At 41.3% G+C, this 20,033-nt stretch overlaps 1 protein-coding gene across 1 annotated transcript in view; it reads right to left on the bottom strand.

Moving 5' to 3' along the window:
- Positions 1–20,033, bottom strand: part of PLCXD3 (phosphatidylinositol specific phospholipase C X domain containing 3) — a 75,830-nt gene that overhangs the window by 18,856 nt on the left and 36,941 nt on the right. Inside the window, exon 2 of the mRNA XM_041401006.1 lies at positions 8,395–9,103. Coding sequence (XP_041256940.1) covers positions 8,395–9,103 — 709 coding nt within the window. The remainder of the gene's footprint in view (positions 1–8,394; positions 9,104–20,033) is intronic.

The following is a 20,033-nucleotide window of genomic DNA, read 5'->3' as shown; positions in this document are numbered from 1 at the left end:
GCAGTGATCTCTTTGTACAATTGCGGCAGCAGTGTGCCAGAATCCCTTCTGCTTCCTCTGCGTGCTCTATCCAACACATCTCTGGCTGTAGCCTGCATGGCCAACTGCTCATTCAGCCCACAAGGGCTACTTGTTTGTAAGCACAGAGAAGCATTTAACTAAATTAATTGCAGGCTTGGTGTATCTCCTGAAAATGGATTTAAGGGGTTTCTGTCCTAAGGCTCCTTTCACACCCCTTTCTGTCTTAAATCTTTCCTACCAGCCAAATGGAGATACCCACTGCAGAAGCTGGGGATATGCAGGTGACTTCTTCAGGGACGGGGTGGATGCATTCTCTCCAGATTGCATTTGAAAGCCCTCTAAGGTTTTAGAGGCTGCTGAGAATTGCTCAAACCCATAAAAAATGATACAGCATGTTCAACATGATTTTACAAGCTGACAGGGTTTTGTTTTGACATTTCTATTCACATCCTACCCCTCTAGGACTGTGGAGCGGCAAAAGAAGGTTAAAAATGGAAATTTTTTTTGGAAGTTTGATCCAAACATATAATGAGCATGTTAGTTTGTGCAGAACTGTCCAGTTCTCTGCCTAAACTTTGACAAGGATGTACATATATATCTACTTCAATAGTCCTATAAGTAGACTAGCATGGTTTGCAGCAGTGGTTTGCAGCATGCAAGAGCTAACACAACGCAGAGACATGGACGTTGCCTTATCTACTGAGTTTGTATTTGCTTGTGTTTGTGTGAAGCATCTTTGCCTTTACAGAAAATTATTACCAACTTGAACATCACCTTGTGAATACATCCAGAAAAGCTTGTTTGTGTAAATCTCTGTGTGCCCTGGTGTGTTTTTGTTTTATTAGTAGGTTTATTGTTTGATTTGTAATTTTGTAGTTTCCTTATGCTGTTTCCTTTTTGTTCCTGCCCTTTTCCTAGAACTTTCATTACTTTTTCTGTTATTAGATGCCAGTTTCTTTTTGAACCTGCCTTCTTTTGAGAAACTTCCCTGTCAGTTCTGTATTTCTCCAAACTCTATTAGTTCACTGAAACTGTTCTCCTCCCTTGGGATTCTTTATTGGTTTATACATTGCATTCCCTGCCTCATTTTTTACTCCCAATTCTCCTGATTTGTTAAAGATTGTACCCTCCCCTTGGGATCTGCCCCCGTATATAAGCTACTGTCTGCCCCCAGTTTGGCATCCTGGGACAAGGAAGAGGGGAAGTTTTACCATCAAATAAAGTTACCCCGGGACCCGTGGTGCTGCTCTGTGCTTTATGCTGTGTCGACACTGGTAGCTGGGATTCAACAGGGCTCAAGGGGGGATCTGCCGCCCCCTCTCCTGTCATCAGCTAGCCGGGAGGAGTGGAATCTGTGCTCATTTTGTACCTTATAAATGAATAGCAGAAGTATCAACCCATCAAGGAACAATTTCCTTTACAATGAGGTAGCAGCAGCTACACAGACCCAGGCCCAACATTAGCAAATGCATTTTCCCTGGGGTCAGCACTTGTTAGCATCTATTAGCTTTTGCGCTTCCTTAGTGATCTGAGTAATGCAGAAAGATCAAAGAAAACCCAAGCGACTTAATGAGACATTTGCAATTTCACTACAGCAGCCATAAAGAGTGAAGTGTGAAATCTTTGAGACAAGTAGATGTTAGAGACAGCTTACAGCAGTGGAACTGAGAGAATGAACATTTCCTTTTTTGTGATGAAAAGCACTTGCTGCTGTCTGTATGTGCAGGTCACACTGTGCTGAGAGTGGAACGACAGGAAAACATAAAGTATATTCACAAGTAGTCACACAGCACACACAGTAATTGTAAGCAGGTGTTTTGATGCCCAGGATGAAAAAACTCACAAGCACACCAAGCAGAGAGAAAAAACTGTGAGACACCCATACTGCCACAGGAAAACATCAGGACAACTACCCCAAACAAACACCCAAAAGCCAAGCCACTGATCACAGAGGTCACACTATGGTGGTCAACACGCCAATCTTCTTCCTCCACCAAATCCCACAGGCTACTATTGGGTATGTAGATAAATATTTTAGCAAAGCTATTAAAAACCTGTGCTCCTGTATTTTGTGACAATTTAGTACTGTTCCAAGTTCAAACCAGAGCCATCAGACACAACCACAGAGCCCTTCCTGTGGGAATGCTATACTAAAATTCTTATGCAGACAGATGGTCCAATGAAGAAATGCCACTACACATACACAGCCCATTGGGGGTTTCATAGTGCAGGCCTGTTGATGTGGTAGATAGATTCTTCCAATGAAATCTCCCTGTGCTGTTCTGTGTGGAAACACAGTGATAGCCTGTTGTCTAGAAAGACTGGAAAAGTAATTAAGGATAGTTTGAGGAAGTAAAGAAATACTAAGGATTTGTCTGGATTGCCCAGAGTTCTTTTGAATAGCCTGCTAATATACCAGAATTCCATTTTGTGCCTTCTGTGGTCAGGAAATAATAACTAAAAAAAAAAAAAGAAAAAAAAGGAAAAGACAGCTGCGTCCCAAGGCAGTGTGGTCAGGTGTGCTTGTACCGCACACATTAGTGAGGGACTGAGTCTCCCCTCACCTCCCAGCAGCTAAAGAGCTGACACATCAGCTTCTCAAGTCCTAAAATTGGAACCAGCTCACTGGAACCTGCTGCTCTCCTGCAGCCTATAACTGAGACAGACATCAAGGTTACAATCAGGAAGGATGCAGAAAATTAGGAAAACGTAGTTGCCATTTCTGTTGTTTTTCTTTTTCATATAAAATAGTTTAAGAATGGCATCAGTCAATATGGAGTGCAGATTAAAATATGATCAATTCCCTCTCTTCCTGTCACACAGAAACTCAAAAATTCAGCTGATGGAGGCGTGGTACCATCAGTAACTGACTCAAAAAATCCTATTTCTTGCAACTTCAGGAATAATTTTCCATACAATAGCCACCTAATCATCTAATATCCATACTCTAGCTAAATCTGACTCTGCTTAGTTCATGACTGTACTCAGACATGGATTTTCTCCTGACAGTTTCTGTGGCCTACTTACCACCCCTTCTGTTAATAGTGTGAATTGGATGCTTTGCCTCCATTTCAAAAGGTTTATTCTCATGTGCAGGACATTTTTTTTTTTAAATTTGGTTTGGTTGCTAAGGAGGAAGCTTTAGCATGGTAGGCAAGGATTTAGTCATATGTGAGCCACAGGGAACATTATCCTTAGAGATTAATTTGGAAATCAAGTGACAATTGGCGGGGTATATGTTTACTTTCTATTTTTTGAAAGCTTTACAAGTACCACAGGATTTCTGCATCCTCTGAAGGAGATCTATTCTTCTGCTACATTAATAAACAACAGAGACAACAAAGAGAGTATCACGCTTGTCTCAAGTGTCATAGATAAAATTAGTAATTTCACTGCAAGTCAGAAAGAAAACTAGATTATTAGGAACAGCTCTACATTAATCAAAAGGGTGTCTCACAACCACCTTTCAGATATACTGACGGCAGCTGCCTCACTGCGAAGTTAATTCAATGAGCACAGCAAATGTAATTCATTTGGCATATATTGTTTGCTAATCAAAGAGAATTTCTTGGCATCTAAATTGGGTGTGTGACAGAACGTTAAGCCTGGAAACACATTGATAGTCCTCAAAGTTTTTCATCAAATCTAAGAAACATAATGTGCACACATGCAAGCAATTCTCCTCATTCAAGAAGTGAAGGTGAAATCTGTGTTACCACATTACATTGAACTGTGGTCCTAGGAAGACCTTACAAGAAATAGCTTTGCCCTCATGTATTTGTGCAGGACAGAAAGCTTCAAAACTTTAAATTTCTCCTTCTTTCTAATTACCGTACCACAGAACACTACCAGTTATGACAGCAAAGCCTGTGAGCAAACATTATCAGTAGAAAACTCCTGGTATATCTTCACTGAATTGAGTCTTAGGAGCATGAAAATGTTTTGTTGGTTTTTGAGGTTTTTTAATTGGGGTTATTTTGGGCCTCACAGCTTGCATATCTGCACTCTAGGGAACAGCTTAAGGAGTAACATCCCTTCTCCTCCTGAAATATATTGCCTTGGAAGGCTGCTCTACTGCAGTGTGGACCTCCACCGCCACAGGCAATCATGATGAAAAGCCATTAAACCAACCATCTTGGCTAAGAGGAATATTTCACTGTGCTCTTTCCCAAAGAAAGCTGCAAAACAGCAGAATGCAGTCCGGATGAGATTGCTGTATGGAGTCTGCTCACAGATTTCCCAGGCCAACGGATGCTGTGACTGACAGAAACCATGCTCTCCCTCTAAGGCAGCCACTGCTCTTCAAATCATGAACAATTTAATTATAAAAAAACAACTTCAGAGATCAAAACCTGGCAAGTTTCTTTGCGTCTGTGAGAATCTAAACTTTGCCCTATTTTCAAAACTAAATCAATATGTAAAAGGCCACTGTGCAGGTGGAGAAACAAAACAAAAGAAATTACTACATGTTTTATTCAAAATGCAAAAGGAACATTTCTTAAATGTAATACTTAATTTAAGAAAAAAACCCCAAACCAAACGAAACAACAAACCTCCACACCAGAATTATTTGAAAAATTCAACCTTATTCATTTGCATTCAGAACTTTTAAAATTCAATGAGAGGGAAGAACCCCATCCAAGTATGGTTACAAAACTGCTTACAAAAGCAAGATAACTGCATTCTTAATGTAAGACTCTTCACCAGCATTTCTTAAAAAGAAGAAAACAGTATAATGTATAAGTCTATGCAGCAACTGGCAACAAAAGCACATATGTTATCTACCTGGACACAAAGATGATATTTGTTCTGGGCATTTATTTTGAAAAGGACAAAATAACATTTTTACTGAGTGATGGTTTGAGGTGCCAAACACAGCACAGCTGGAATGTATGTCTTGTTACCTTTGGTGTGGATTACATATTTTTAAGCCACTGAAACATTAAGGCAGGGAGATTGAAGACAACAATTCTACTGTGCAAATTGTACTTCATCTTTTAATTGCTTGCCTATTTATTTTTAACAGAATCATCATAAAATGAGGAGCACTTCTGAATATATTTGATGTTTACTTTTAGAGCAGTTAACTCAAAATACAGGCTCAGTTTCTATCAACATTATCACAAATTCCAAGCCTGTTTCAGTCTATTTTTATATTAAAAATAAAAATTAAAAATGCTATACTTGGAAGACTAAATATTGGCCTTCGAGATTATTTTGAAGGTCTATTTCTCTCATAATGGCTAAAAGAATTATGCAAAAAAGGAAACAACTTTTCACGTAGAAACATGACTACACACTTGGGGATCATGTGAAAAATCTCAGAAATCTGGCAAAACAACATTTCCAGGTTTTTCAGCCCAATTATATATTGACTTTTGAAGGTAGTTACAATTTCAAGATTTGCTGTTGGGGAAGGCATACCAAGAGTTCAACAGCTCTGGACATTCAAAATTCAGTCAAACATATTCAGCATCTATTTCAAGTCTTTGCTTTACAAACAGCTTCTAAAAAGCATATTATAAGCCAAAGATGAAGGAAATGGTATTTGATTGATACAACGAGCTTTAAGAACAACCTGTTAGTTTCCTGATTGTCCTACTTCTTGTTCTAAAGAACACTCAGGAAGACGTTTACCAGAGGAAGAAGTTCCTTAACAACAAGGTGTTTATTGTTAAAATCCATTAACAAAGCAGTGTTTTAGTACAGAGAAGTGCTCTTCAGACTCAGGAGAGAGGGAGACCCCCAGTCCAATGGAGCCCCTAAAACACAGGCGAAGTTTTACCAACAGGTGCAAGTGCAGTCTCACAAGCATTTCTAAATCACATTCTACTGCTCATAAAACCTTCCATGTCAGTGTTTCACCGCTTTTTACCTATTTTTTCAAGTTAAGAGCTGCTTTGGAAAGCTGCCGTACAAACAGCTCAACCTTTCTCAAATATAAGGCATGCTTTCTTTGCAGACACTGCATCTTTCAATTAATAGAAGGGGATATGCTCCCAACAGACCTTCCTGTCATAGCATGCAGAGAGCAAAACATCAGCAGGTCACTGACCCTCATTGTAATTTACCAACAGTCCCCGCTCACTGGTGAGGTTCCGGATGACCGGAAGCTGGCCAATGTGACACCCATTCACAAAAAGGGTGCAAAGGAGGATCCTGCTAATTATAGACCAGTCAGCCTGACCTCAGTACCTGGCAAAATAATGGAACAGTTTACATTAAGTGCCATCATGCAGAATTTACAGGATGGCCAGGGTATCAGACCCAGTCAGCATGGGTTTAGGAGGGGTAGGTCATGTTTAACCAACCTGGTCACCTCTTATGACCAAGTAACCCACCTAGTGGGTGCAGGGAAGGCTGTAGGTGTTGTTTGTTTGGATTTAAGCAAGGCCTTTGACACTGTCTCCCACAGCATACTCCTAGATAAGCTGGCAGCCCGTGGCTTGGACAGGAGCACTCTGTGCTGGGTTAGGAACTGGCTGGATGGCCGGGCCCAGAGGGTGGTGGTGAATGGTGCTGCATCCAGCTGGCAGCCAGGCACCAGTGGTGTCCCTCAGGGGTCTGTGCTGGGGCCAGTTCTGTTTAATATTTTTATTGATGATATGGATGAGGGTTTAGAGTTTTTCATTAGTACATTTGCAGATGACACTAAGCTCGGAGCATGTGTTGAACTGTTGGGATGGAGGGCTTTGCAGAGGGACTTGGAACAGTTGGATGGATGGGCAGAATCTAATGGGATGAAGTTCAATAAATCCAAGTGCCGAGTCCTGCACTTTGGCCACAATAACTCCCTGCAAGGTTATAGGCTGGGATGGCGTGGCTGGACAGTGCTCAGGTGGAAAGGGACCTGGGGGTGCTGGTTGACAGTCGGCTGAACATGAGCCAGCAGTGTGCCCAGGTGGCCAAGAAGGCCAATGGCATCCTGGCCAGTATCAGGAATAGTGTGGCCAGCAGGAGCAGGGAGGTCATTCTTCCCCTGTACCCAGCACTGGTGAGGCCACACCTTGAGTGCTGTGTCCAGTTCTGGGCCCCTCAGTTCAGGAGGGACGTTGAGATGCTTGAGCGTGTCCAAAGGAGAGCAACGAGGCTGGTGAGGGACTTGGAACACAAGCCATATGAGGAAGGACTGAGGGAGCTGGGATTGTTTAGCCTGGAGAAAAGGAGACTCAGAGGTGACCTTATCACCCTCTTCAACTTCCTGAAGGGTGGCTGTGGTGAGCTGGGGGTCGTTCTCTTTCTCAGGGCAACAACAGATAGAACAAAAGGACACAGTCTCAAGCTGTGCCAAGGGAGATACAGGCTAGACTTAAGGAGGAAGTTTTTCACAGAAAGAGTGGTCAAATACTGGAATCATCTGCCCAGGGAGGTGGTGGAGTCACCATCCCTGAATGCGTTAAAAAAAGACTGGATGCGGCACTTGGTGTCATGACCTAGTTGAGGTGTTAGAACATGGGTTGGACTCGATGATCTTAAAGGTCCCTTCCAACCTAGAAATTCTGCGATTCTGTGAATTTTTTTTTACATTCTGCAACCCTTCTTTATTTTTAAGGAGAAAAAGAAAATAGCTCTTGTGTCTTGGCATCAAATTTCAGTTTTCCTACCAAGTTGTCACATATATATGCCTTTAAGCTCAAAACTGGCTGTGATTTATCAAAGTCAGAATGGTATAAATAATGCATGTCTTGCACAGGTGGTTTTTTTTGTAATATAAAAACTAATGGCCTGTCAACAAGCTAGTCAATGTACAGAAGCTCTACGATGGTCTGCCATCTCTTTCCTGTATGGTAAATGAAGAAAGACTTAAAGGAGTCAAATTTTCTCTAATGGTGTCCTGCTGTCTTTGATACCATACATGATGGTATAGAGACAGAGAACCCATGCATTTTTGAGGTATGTGACAGCAAATCCTGCAGCATCAGGCTTTGCTCATGAACCAGGACAATTTTTTTTTAAAATCTAATATCTGAAGCCTGATGCACAAAAAATTATCTAGATCATACAGATAGATTTGTCTAGATCATACAGATAAGATTTTCCAGTAAGGAAATCCTACACATGACATTCAGTGTTTATGGTAAGAAATCACATTTGGAAAACAAAGCAAATTAGCAAAACCTGCATGCAGAAAAAAAGAGAAGGTTAAGCCAATCCCCTCATACCTCATTATGCTTCAGTGGCAGATTTTCTTTCAAGATGCAGAAGCTTGTCCTTCAATGTGTTTCTCTTTAAATATTTTAAGATTATGCCAAGTTCTGAGTAGCCCACAGTAGCATGGAAGAAATGCATCTGCTAGAGTGCCTTTAAAAGGAATTGTAAAAACTACCAACACACATCAGCACTGTCAGCACACCTTACCAGCCACAAACTCACCTTTCTGTGATCGTTTCTCTGAGACCACTTGCAACTCCTTTCACCACCGTACTAGCCTTTGGTGTCAGCACTACTTGAGATATGAAAAAGGAGCCTTTCTTTCTTCTTTCAGTGATTGATGCCTGCAGGAACTGAATCAACTTTTCCGTATCTGTTGTGTTTGCCCAGGGAGCTGGCATCATCTGGCCTGGCCACAGAAAGGCTACCTCGACGGCCACTGGGCTGTGGTAGAACACTAGCACTTGGTGCTCCTTTTCCCACAGGTACTGGAGGCTGACTTCATGGGCAAATATAGCAGGACACATTTTGTTTCCGTATGTGTCTTTGAGCATCTGGACAAGCTTTTCATGATGGCATTTCTGCATCCCGTAGAAATGATTGAAGTCCAAGAAGACCACTTCTTTTGGGTGCTCAGTGAGAAACGCGTTGATCTCCTCCAGACCTTCCTTGACTTTGGCACTGAATAAACCATGAGCGAAGTAGAGTTCATTGTCTGGGTCTCTGGGCTTGGTGGAAATTCTGAGATCAAAATACCGTATCCCTGCCCCCAGCTGGCTGGTGAAGTTCATGGTCTGTGTAGCCAGCCACTTCCTCATCAGCTTTTTAGCCACAGTCCCAAAAACTGACACAAAATTCTGGACCGTCTCTGGCTGTTCAGGCCCAACTGGAGAGGCTTCATCAATGTAGAAGCTAAAAGAGTCATGAGACCCTAAAACACAAGAGAGAAAAACATAAAAAATATATTAAAAGCCTTTAGTTGGTTTTTCTCAATGAAAATAATTTTCTGACCTATACCAATACCCACCAACCACCTCCCCTGCCCTTTCCCTCAACAACAGTACATTTGTCTGGCAGCATTTGCCCCAAAAACACATTGTAGGAACTTGAAAGAAAGTCTGTTTCACTGCTTGTCTGGATGCTCAGCCACTCTCTTCCAGCTCTTACTTATGCCTTTAGGCTCAATGAAACCAGTGGTCTCTGAAGATCAAAGCAATTCTGGTAGCAAAGCTAGTCACACAATAAATCCCTTGAGCCAAGGAGGAGAGTTTGGCCCTGAACACTGAATTGTGCACTGTCTAGTCTGTAGAACCAAAGGAAAAAACTAAAACAAACCAATATCCTTCCACACACACCTTTATAGCCATATAAAATAGGAGTTGGAAAAATGTCAAGGAACATAAATATCTTATGTTCTGTCTTAAATCAAGTCTCATCTGATCATACACAAGGTTACTGAATGGTTTTCATTCTTAAATTTACTTCTAAAATTCTCTACTTTCCTTTGCTAAATAAGTACAAGAGGTAGAGCCAAGAATAGCATTGCATTCCACTGATAAAATTCAGAAACTCAGACAAAAGCCACAATTAACAGTGCTCAGCATTCAGACATCGACAAGAAAGCAGTTATATGGAGAGATGAGCTGACCCTAGGAGATGCTTATCACCTTTGTCAACCATTACCCTGCTGAACACCTGGTGTTTGCACCTGGCAGTTTACACAGAAACACTGTCCAGCTGCTGGCAGAGCCACACTCCTGCTATTCCACCTGTAGATGTTTCTGGTCAGACTCGCAGCAGCAAGCAGGTCTGCTGTTCAGCCTGAGACACACTGCTTGCAAAACTCCTTCAAAGTCAGCAGGACTTGTATTCTGGAAATGAATTGCAGTACTAGGCGCTCAGAGATCCAAATCCTACATCAAAATGAGTTCAGAGCACTGGTCTTGTCTGTCACCCATGCTTTTGCAGGTGCTTTTCAAAATTGCTTTCCAAAGCATACATGCTGTAGCAAGTAACTATCACATTAATTAAATTCTGCTAGTTAGTAATTTCTGAGAGTGATGCTACTTTACTTGCACTGCAATAAACCCTATAAACTGAAGAAGCAACTATAACATTTTCTTATTTAATAACAAATGTAGTTATGACAAGTCATCCTAGACTCTGGCTTGGATTTGGCTTTGTTTAATCTGAGAAATGTCTTTAAATTTTGTACACATCTGCTTCTCATGGTTGTCTCATTGAACTGCATTTTGCTTTAAATATTAAATAAATTTTCTATTTTGATGAAGCTTTCTACTGCTAGGTGTTGAAGAGATAATATATTTCTTGCAGTACCTGATTAGATCACACAGTATCTGGTTACACACTGATATCCTTGGGGACTAGATCTGCATACAGAATTCTAATGGTAAAACAAATTATTAGAGCAGTGACCTGTGTATCAACAGTATTACAGGGAAAATCAATGAGATGCATTAAATTTTCTGCTCAGTGTAACCTACACTAATCTAGAAATCAAAGTAAATCCAGTCTTGTTTAAAACAAGACACAGCTACTGATATTAGGAAGGGATGGATTTTGCAAACCCCAGCTTTGTCCATTGAAGCCCATTTTATTTTTGTAGGGTTTTATGCCAGATGAAGTACCTGTGTAAACCTGATCAACTGATTACAGCATTAGGCTCAAAATGGTATTAAGACTAATTAAACCATTTGTCTTTTATCTTCTGATCTGCAGACATGGGAAACCTGAAGTTGCAGAAAAGGTAGTAGCTAAACTTGACCCCAGCACTGCCAGTAGGCACATATTGGTTCAAAATGCTTTTTAAAACTACTTTCGTCAAGAAAGGCAGCACAATTCTCACAGCAGAAAACTAAGGTGAACAACCTGTCAACAGCTAGTTTTTAGCTACTGGTAATGAAAAACACAGAGAAGTTTGTGTGTGTGTGTGTGTGTGTATGTGTGTGTGTGTGTGTGTGTGTGTGTGAACACTACAGAACAGAAATACGTGGACACTGCAAGTAGGATAGGGCAGAAAATATTTTTTCCTCATTAAAGTCTTTATGCACATATTTGAGACTAAAAATAGATATTCCTCTGTGGACGGTAATGAGAAAACTGAACAGTGCTCTGAGAATTTTCATGTTTTGTAACCCAAACAAGGAAGCCCTACAGCATAATACAAAAAAGGAAATAAGGCTTAACTTGGTTGATGAAAAATGAAGCACAGGTCAGCTGTTCAAAAGTATGTAAACATTCCTCCTGAACAAAAAATATAGTAAATATTTTGTCTTTCCATATGTATAACTAGTTTGAACAGGTCAATTTAATATTAATTTTCATCATGCACTCTTCTACATTTCCTTTTGCCTTAATCCTTTGCTGTTGTCTCAGACAGCTTACTTGTGTAACTCACAGAAATTCAAAATCCTTACACTTAGCAGAGCAAATTAGGATATGATCTTTTCCACTGTCATGTCCAAAATCACTATATTCTTGGAAATGAGGGAATCCTGTACATGTTGCTTTTGGCAACCATGTTTCCTTCCAAATCTTTCTTTTGTGCATAGGGACATTCCCCTCGTACATTTTCACTGGAAAGTGTTCTTGCAGGTTCTCTGTATCACCAAACTTCAGCCTCCATGAAGAGAGGATGCAAGTCACATTTAGGAACACAAGTGCAATGATGCCTGCAATCTTTGGAAGGTGGCAGTGCTTGCACATCATCTATCTTATGGTAGGTCTGTACCACAGAGACTTCACAGTCTGAGACCTGGAGAAGCAAAGAAGGGTTATTCAGGGAGCAAAAGATGATATTACTCTTGTGTGCAAACATATTTTCCCACCAGTTTACTTAGTGTCTAAAATTTTCTTAAAATATTGCACACTGTTATCCCACTATTTCAACAACCCACCATATCCAAGAAGTCAAGAATGAAGGCTCATGGAGTAGCATGATGGGGGTAGCAAACAAGGGGTTAACATGGTGTGCACATACTATAGACTGCCCAGTCAAGAAGAGAAAATGGATGTAGCCTTTAAACAACTGGAAGAGACTTCACAATGACATGTTTTCATGGGGGAATTTTGAGACATTTGCTGGCAGAGCAGAACAGCAGAGTGCAGGAAATTCAGAGCATCAGAGACTTATTTTTTCTGCAGGTACTCCTTTAAGTAATGAAGTTGCACTGCTGGATGTTGTATGAATTAAGGAAGAAATTGATAGGGACATAAAGGCTGATGACAGCCTTAGACTGAGTGACTATGAGGAGAAATAAGAATTTGAAACATTCAGGAAAGTAATGAAGGCAAAAAGCAGAATAAAGATCCTGGATTTCAGAGCAACTGTCTTGGCTTGTTCAGGGAATTGGTAAGTGGTAGCCTGGAAGAACTCAATTACCTCAAATGCCAAGAGACTCAGCAGAAAGGGCTGAACTTAAAAAGCAACTTCTCTAAAGCATATGAATAGAGTGTGAAGAAACAAGGAGGTAAGGCAGGAGGCAAGTTTGGCTGAAGGAGTAACTTCTGAGTGGCACGAAATTTAAAAAAAACACTACAGAAGGTTTCAGCAAGGACAGGTTGCCAGGGAGAAACAGAGGACAAAGGCACAGAGGGAGTTAGGAAGGGCACAGCTGGGAAGGGAAACGCGCAAGGGATAGGAAAGGCGACAGGTTCTGCTGATATATCAATAACAAAAAAAAGCACAGAGAAAGCTGGTCCACTACAGAACAGAGCAGGAGACCTGAAGCATGGGATGCCATCCAGAGGGACCTGGACAAGCTTGAGAAGTAATTCATGGGAATCTGATGAGGTTTAACAAGGCAAAGTGCTGGTGCTGCGCCGGGATAGGAACAACCCCTGGTACCAGCACAGGCTGGGCATGAACAGCCCCAGAGCAGCCCTGCCCAGGAGGGCTTGGGGGTGCTGTGGGTGAGAGGCTGCACATGCCCCGGCCATGGCACTGCCAGCCCAGAGAGCCAAACATGTCCTGGGCTGCATCCAGAGCCCTGTGGGCAGCAGGGCAGGGAGGGGATTCTGCCCCTCTGCTCTGCTCTGCTGAGACCCACCTGGAGCACTGCATCCAGAGCTGGACTCCCAGCACAGCAGGGACAGGGACCTGCTGCAGTGAGTCCAGAGTAGTGCCTTTGATTATGAAGATGATGAAAGGTTTCTCCTCTGAGGACAGGCTGAGAAAGCTGGGGTTGTTAAGCTTGGAGAGCCGACAGCTACTGAATAGCAGGTTTTCAGTACCTAAAGGGGTCTTATTCAGAAGAGGGAGAGCAAGTTTTTACATGGACAGCCATAGGACAAGGAAGAACAGTTTTAAATTAACAAGGAGAAATTTAGATTAGATGTCAAGAAGAGGGCAGTGTTACTCAGAGGGCAGTGAGGCACTGCATCAGGTTGCCCAAGGAAGTTGTGGATACCCAATCCCTGAAAGTGCTGGATAACATTTATAATCTGGTCTAATGAAACATGTACCTGACCTCTGCAAAGGGGTTGCAACAAGTGATCTTTAAGATTCTTTCCAACTCAAACCATTCCCTTATTCCATATGAAATTATCAAGAGGCACTTAAAGTGTCTACACCAGCCATGACTCAAAGAACAGTAGTTTCAACCACCAAGACACTAAATTTTCATAAACTAGATATTAAAGAATAAATTGTGCAGTATCACTTAGATTGCTAGAAAACACCTACTACTATTTTTACTAGGGAGAACTGTCTACTGTTTTCTTTACTGGATTCCTGTAACATGGCAGTTGGGAATATTTAACCCACTGCCACTCACTATGGACATATTTATGGCTTCCCTGGAGGGCTAACACCCCCCATTAAAAAAGTAATTTGGCTTGGTGCTGAAAGAAGCCCCTAAGGGAGAATCCACTTTCATTCAGAATTGTTTCTTCGGTCTCTTGGAGATTTACACAGAGGCATGGCAAATCTACTATTTTTGGTGGCTAAGCTTAAATATATCGTTCACAAAGCCAACAAGTGTAGCTGAACTTTGCCACATCTTTCCTTGTTTCCCTGTCATCTCTGGCCATCCCTTGGCAAATACAGCCCTGTAAACTGCACCTAGAATTGAACAGCACTGACCAATATGTTTCTGACAGCAGCTATGACACCCTGATGATCCACAGGTACCAGAAAAAAAACACAAACAAATAGAAGCAACAGATCACAGGTTTTAGCATGTTTTGCTCTTCCTCTTCCCTCATTGATGTCTTGTCTCTATGCTAGGAGTTATCCAATAGCTTTTGAAAGTCAAATGTTTTACTAGTGTTTTGAGTAGCATTAAAAGCTTTACCTGTTATTTTTCTGTATTTAGGAGATGTCATCCCTTTGTGACTATTGCTGAAATGTCACATGCAGTGCATGCACATAATTTCTTTAAAGACATCCTTATCAAAGAAGGCTCTACAGTGACTGACAGCAGGTAACTAGCATGTTTCTTGGATGGTGTAGAGAATAGCTAGGACAAAGCCCATGACCTCTGGTACACAGGAGTTCAATACAAATGTTCTTGCAATCTCATTTGGTCTGTTCTCACTGTCTTTTTTAACCTTAAAAATCAATCAGTCAAGGGAGAAGCCCTATGAATTGTCAGCTAGTTGCACTGCCACTTCAAGGAACAGCAAATCCTAGTCATGAACACTAGAGTTAGTGCACCTCAATACTGTGTTTTGCCTTCTTTTTGAGATGGCTGAGTGCTGTTCTCTTATCAAAGCCACATCACATCTCAGGAAGTCAAAAAGTGCTGCCAAGAGCACTGTAATTCAGACTTAACAGTCTAGTTCCCTTCACCATGCAAACTGCTTGGGTGATATCAGCTTTGTTTGATAAAAACCGAACTGGAAAACAAAACCAAAACTGGGAGAAACAGAGAGATTATAGATTGCCCAGTGTCCCCACAGGTAACTGGCTCCCTTTACAGTTATTCTTCCAGTGTTCATCAACAGCTGTGTGCCCCTGACCCTAACTGAAGGTCACAGGGCTTAGTCACACTCAGGAGTCCACAATCTAAAGGCATGGGAAGAGAGGTACACACCACCTCTGATACAGCAAAAATCCAGATACTGAACAAGTTCTGAGAACAGAAATACTTGCATGACATTAAAAATTGGCACACATGTACATGTATACAGCATATATAAATATATATCTATATCTATATACAAATGTACACTCATGTACTAAAAGAAATTGCACTCTTCTTGTACTTGTATCTCGTTCTGCCTTGAAGACATTGGTTACAATGTATGAAACAGTGAGGAAAGGAAGCATTTGCTTCCTTCTTGCCCATTACTTCTCAGAAGTGATTGCGATGCACCCCCCTTCCCCCCCCCCCGCCCCCACAAAATGTTCTCTCCACCACCAGGTGAGTTCTGGACCAGCCACTGGAATTGCACAGAAATGTAACTTGGACCCTGGTCCTGTGCATGGGAATACATCACTGGGAGGCTGGACTGTGCTGCTTTATGGAGACTGTCCTGCAGACAAAAGGGACAATCTGAGAGACCAGGCAGGAGTGCAGTAACCACCCTGCAAACATTTCAACGTGGTTTGCTTGCAAGGGTGAGCAGAACTACTTTGTATTGTATTTTGCAACCTCTGCCTGGGTTTCTAATGCTACTTCCGCCACTGGTGAAACTCAGCATTTCCCAGCCAAAGCATCTCAGATGGAGCCCCTCAGTCCACATCAAATGTCCGAGCACAGCTTCAACAGACTCACCAGCTACTGGACTGATCTGGCACACAGCCTAGAACTGCACATACAAAACATTCAGAACCCAGCACAAAGCATCTGCTTCTTGTTCAGTGTAATACAGAACAGGGAGTTTGTTTTCAGGGATTCACAGAACAGCTGAGTTTGGAAGAGACCTCTGGAGACTATCTGGTCCAAAACTCCCTTCTCCTGAGCAAAATAAAAAAAAAAAATACGCAGACTTGATAACAGATCATTGAAGACTTCTCCAAAACACCTTGCTGAAGCACCTCCTTAGCCAGGAAGAAGGCAGAACTGGTAGACCGTCAGTCTGGAAATGGCATTCCATATCTAATGACCAACTTTCAGACTTTGACTAATGACCAACAATGACTTTGTTTTGTCCTCCCTATAAAAAAAAAATTCATGCAACAAGAGAGGATTTAAAACAATTATTTGCTCTTGTTCCTCTTACATGTCCTTACCACCTGTGAAATACTCTTGAAAATCATTTTGGTTTGTACTTTTGAACACGGCTATAATTGCTTCCATGGGGAGACTACTACTGTTGATATTGCCAGTACTCCATGACCATGATGAACTGCTCCTCACTCAGGCCAAAGCTGTCACCATTTGAAGCTGTTAAGAAACAGCGTATGGAATATGGCAGTGCCTGCACTGGAAAGTGTTTCTGGTCAATGGATTGAGCCAAGATCAGTGCCTTGCCTAAGCACTGCTTCTTTCCTACAAAGAACTCCTAAAAAATAAAACAGGTTGGGAAGTGGGGAGGGATCTGCTTAGTATTAAGGCCCTGGTAGCTAGTAATTATCACAGTATGACCGACAAGCTTGGCTACAAATCTGATTAGATTACTCATTATTCAATTCATACTAATATGTTTGGTGTATAGGAAAATACCCACAAGCAATTTCTCAAAGTTCCCTCCTGCCAACACAAAGACCAGTTCCCGTTCCTTTTAGAACACCGTTATCAGTCAATTCCACTTTTCAAATTCTCAATACTGTGTCGAAAATTAGAGAAATAAAAAAAACCAAGCTGTAATTGTATTTATAGCTCTCCACACTGTGTAAGCACATTTACAATCAGGGCCATCACAAGCTCAGTTTTGCTAAAGAAACTGTTCTTTAACAGAAGTTTAGCACATGCTGCCCTCCTGAGAGTTTTCCCTCTTACTTACTAACTTCTTTACTGTCCTGAAATTGTTCGTGTAGGATGAGATGAAGTAACTTTTTTCTGAGACACTGCCAAGTGCAGATAGCCTCCCACTTCCCAGGTAAACTACCTCCTGACAGATTTCCTTGGAGGCTTCCTGCAGCCATCACTCAGAAGGCAGCATGGTGCAGCAGCACATGGATGGCAGGGGCTTTCTAAGAGTCCCAGATTACGTATTCTAAAATCTCACCTTTAAGTGAGTAACTAGTTAATAAAATGCAGGCTCTAAACAAGGCAGATATTACACAGGCAAATGTAAGATTAACACAGCTAGAAACCAGAATAAGGGCAGCAAGGCCAGGACACAGGGCGGAGCGGGCTCCTCCTCCTGTTTGCCCAGCGCAGCAAAGCCCTTGCTCAGTGCTGAAGGAGCAGCGGGGCAGGCAAGGGGCAGCAGGGCCGGCAAGGGGCAGCAGCACTGCTCTCCATGCCCAGAGCATTCCCCACTGCTCATCCAGAGCAAGTCAGGCCACCAGAACTCCTGCAGGCACGCACAGGCAAACAGAAATGTGGGGAATATTTTTGCACTATCAATGTAAAGGTGGAAAGAATCATGCTGAGGATAGAGATTCAGCTGGTGTCTTCTCCACTGTTTTTTTCCAAATGTGGTCTAAACTTCTCATCTCTACATAGAAGAAAAGGTGAAGGAGGAAGGCAGTGATACTACTTGTGCATATACCACATTTAAAAAACACCCTGTTGAACATTTGGATGCTGGCATGAAAATTTTAAAAAGTGCAAAAGGCTTAAAACTTTAAAAACCTGCCCATAACAAGCCACTAGAAAAGTTATTTTTATTTGTTCAGTCAAGCAAAACTGTAAACATGATTTCACAGTGTTTTGTGAGCAGACACAAAGCATAAATTCTGTAATAGAGGGAGGTTCCCTTCACCTATCAGGTTAAAACACAGCAGAATTAATGGAAAAAACTTCAACCCAAACTTACAAAAATTAGTAAACCAGCTCCTCATTTTTGGCAGGGCAAGAGTGAGAAAAAGAAATCTAACAGTTTTTAAAAATCTTTACATCAGTATTGACCAAGCACCTAAAACATATGGTTTAAGATAATCAGAATTTATAACTTCAGCAGCAGACTGGACACACCACCACAGCCTGCATGGGGCAGGTCAAGTGCTGTAGTATGCAGAGTGGCATGGTCTTATTTGTTTGCATATATGGAGATTGTATAGAATATTCTAGATCACATAAATTAGCATCACATATAACCTTGTATTTTATGCCCAACTATAATTTGAAGACAAATTAACTACCTAATCACTGGGAAATAAAATTTATTGTGGCAGAGCTGCAGCTACTGTATTACCCAAACTCCACAAATGAAAATTCTTTCAAGTCTTTGCCTTTCTGTGACCTGTGCAAAAAATCTAGTATTACACCTTTTCTGTTCACTCTGCAAGCTCACTGCTGTGTTCAGATGCATCAGAGATCTCTATCAGATCTCACAATTCAGTTAAAGACTAGTCTCAGAAGTACCGTACTAGCTATTTCTCATCTTAATTTAGGGACTAGCAGAAAAGAATGTGAAGGAAGGAAGGAAAGAAAAAGAGAGGAAAAAATAGCAAGAGGTATATCTGATTCTAAGCATAAAATTAATGTGCCAGGAATAGTTTGGGGCGTATTTTGTTCCAGCACCAGCTCAGTCTGTCTGGGTATGTCATCAGCATCCTAGTCATATTTCCTGGGGCAATCAGAAGCACTAGAATTGTGAGCCAAAAGCTTTGTGACTAGTGAGAGGCTGTGATGGTCCCAGGCAGCTTTGCTGAGCCTGCGAAATTGCATCTTGTCAACAGTGAGCGCCCTCCGACCATAATTCTGGTTCATAATCCAAATGCTATCATTGACAGAAAAGCCTTAAAGAACAGCATGCACCTGAGAAAGCTTCTAAAAGAGAGAGTGCCCATATTTCTTCCTCTTCATCCACACAAAGAGCACAGGTAATTCAATGTTCACATTCTAAAACAGCATCAAATCAGAAAACTTCTGCTTCTTGAGCTTTTATTTGATTTACTTTAATGAAAAACATTCTTTAGTACTTTGAAACATGAGAAATTTCCCTTAAAATAATTGCCTCTGATTACACTGATATATCTCTTGCCACCTATTGTATCTTTTTGGCAACGCAGAAAGTTTTGGATACTTGATTTTGTCTTCCTTGATACTTGATACCTCTTGCCTACGCCCTTTTCTTTGATTTTTTTTTTCTCTGAAATACACAGTGCAGCCCTTTCCTAACTCACATTGACACATCTACTCAGTATAGTTCTTATTTCATTAAGCTCTTCTTTTTATTTAAAAATTAGCAACAGCAATCTTAAAAACCCAACAAAATAAAAAAGCTGCAATATTTTCTACTCAATCTGAACATTCCTTCTAAACAGTTCTAGTAATCTTGTAGCTAACAGAAACTACTTGCACAGCATATGTAGTTTCTGCATATCTTAACCCACAATTTTAAGCCAAGAAAGGACAACAAGAGGCGTACCTAGATAAAATGAAAGCCCATTGCAAAGCCAGTGGGAAGAACGATCACTTCAATCAGGTTTCCTGTTAATTTTAAAATCCTTACAAGACAAGCACTGCCATCTGAGATGGATCACCACAAGAAATTTAAAAGGCAAGATTTTTCAATTTTACAAATATCAAACTGTGATGCAAGAACCTCTGCAATGCAGAGAAAAAGGACTCTTCCTGCACTGTAATGAGTGCACTGGCAGTCAGTTTACCAACTCTAGAATGGGATGGCCTAAAGACAATATGGATAAAGTTTTCTATTACCACACAAGAAATCCAGGCTAGCTTTCTTTTCTTTTTCTGTCACTGAGTTTGAAAAACTGAGGCAAATCTGAGCAGTTCACTTGATGCCTGGGTGGAAAAGCTGCAAAATACTATACCCCA

This window comes from Onychostruthus taczanowskii, unplaced genomic scaffold (genome assembly GCF_017590055.1).
Source record: "Onychostruthus taczanowskii isolate IOZ18803 unplaced genomic scaffold, ASM1759005v1 scaffold180, whole genome shotgun sequence".
Lineage (NCBI taxonomy): Eukaryota > Metazoa > Chordata > Aves > Passeriformes > Passeridae > Onychostruthus > Onychostruthus taczanowskii.
This window is presented reverse-complemented; position numbering and strand designations above follow the sequence as displayed.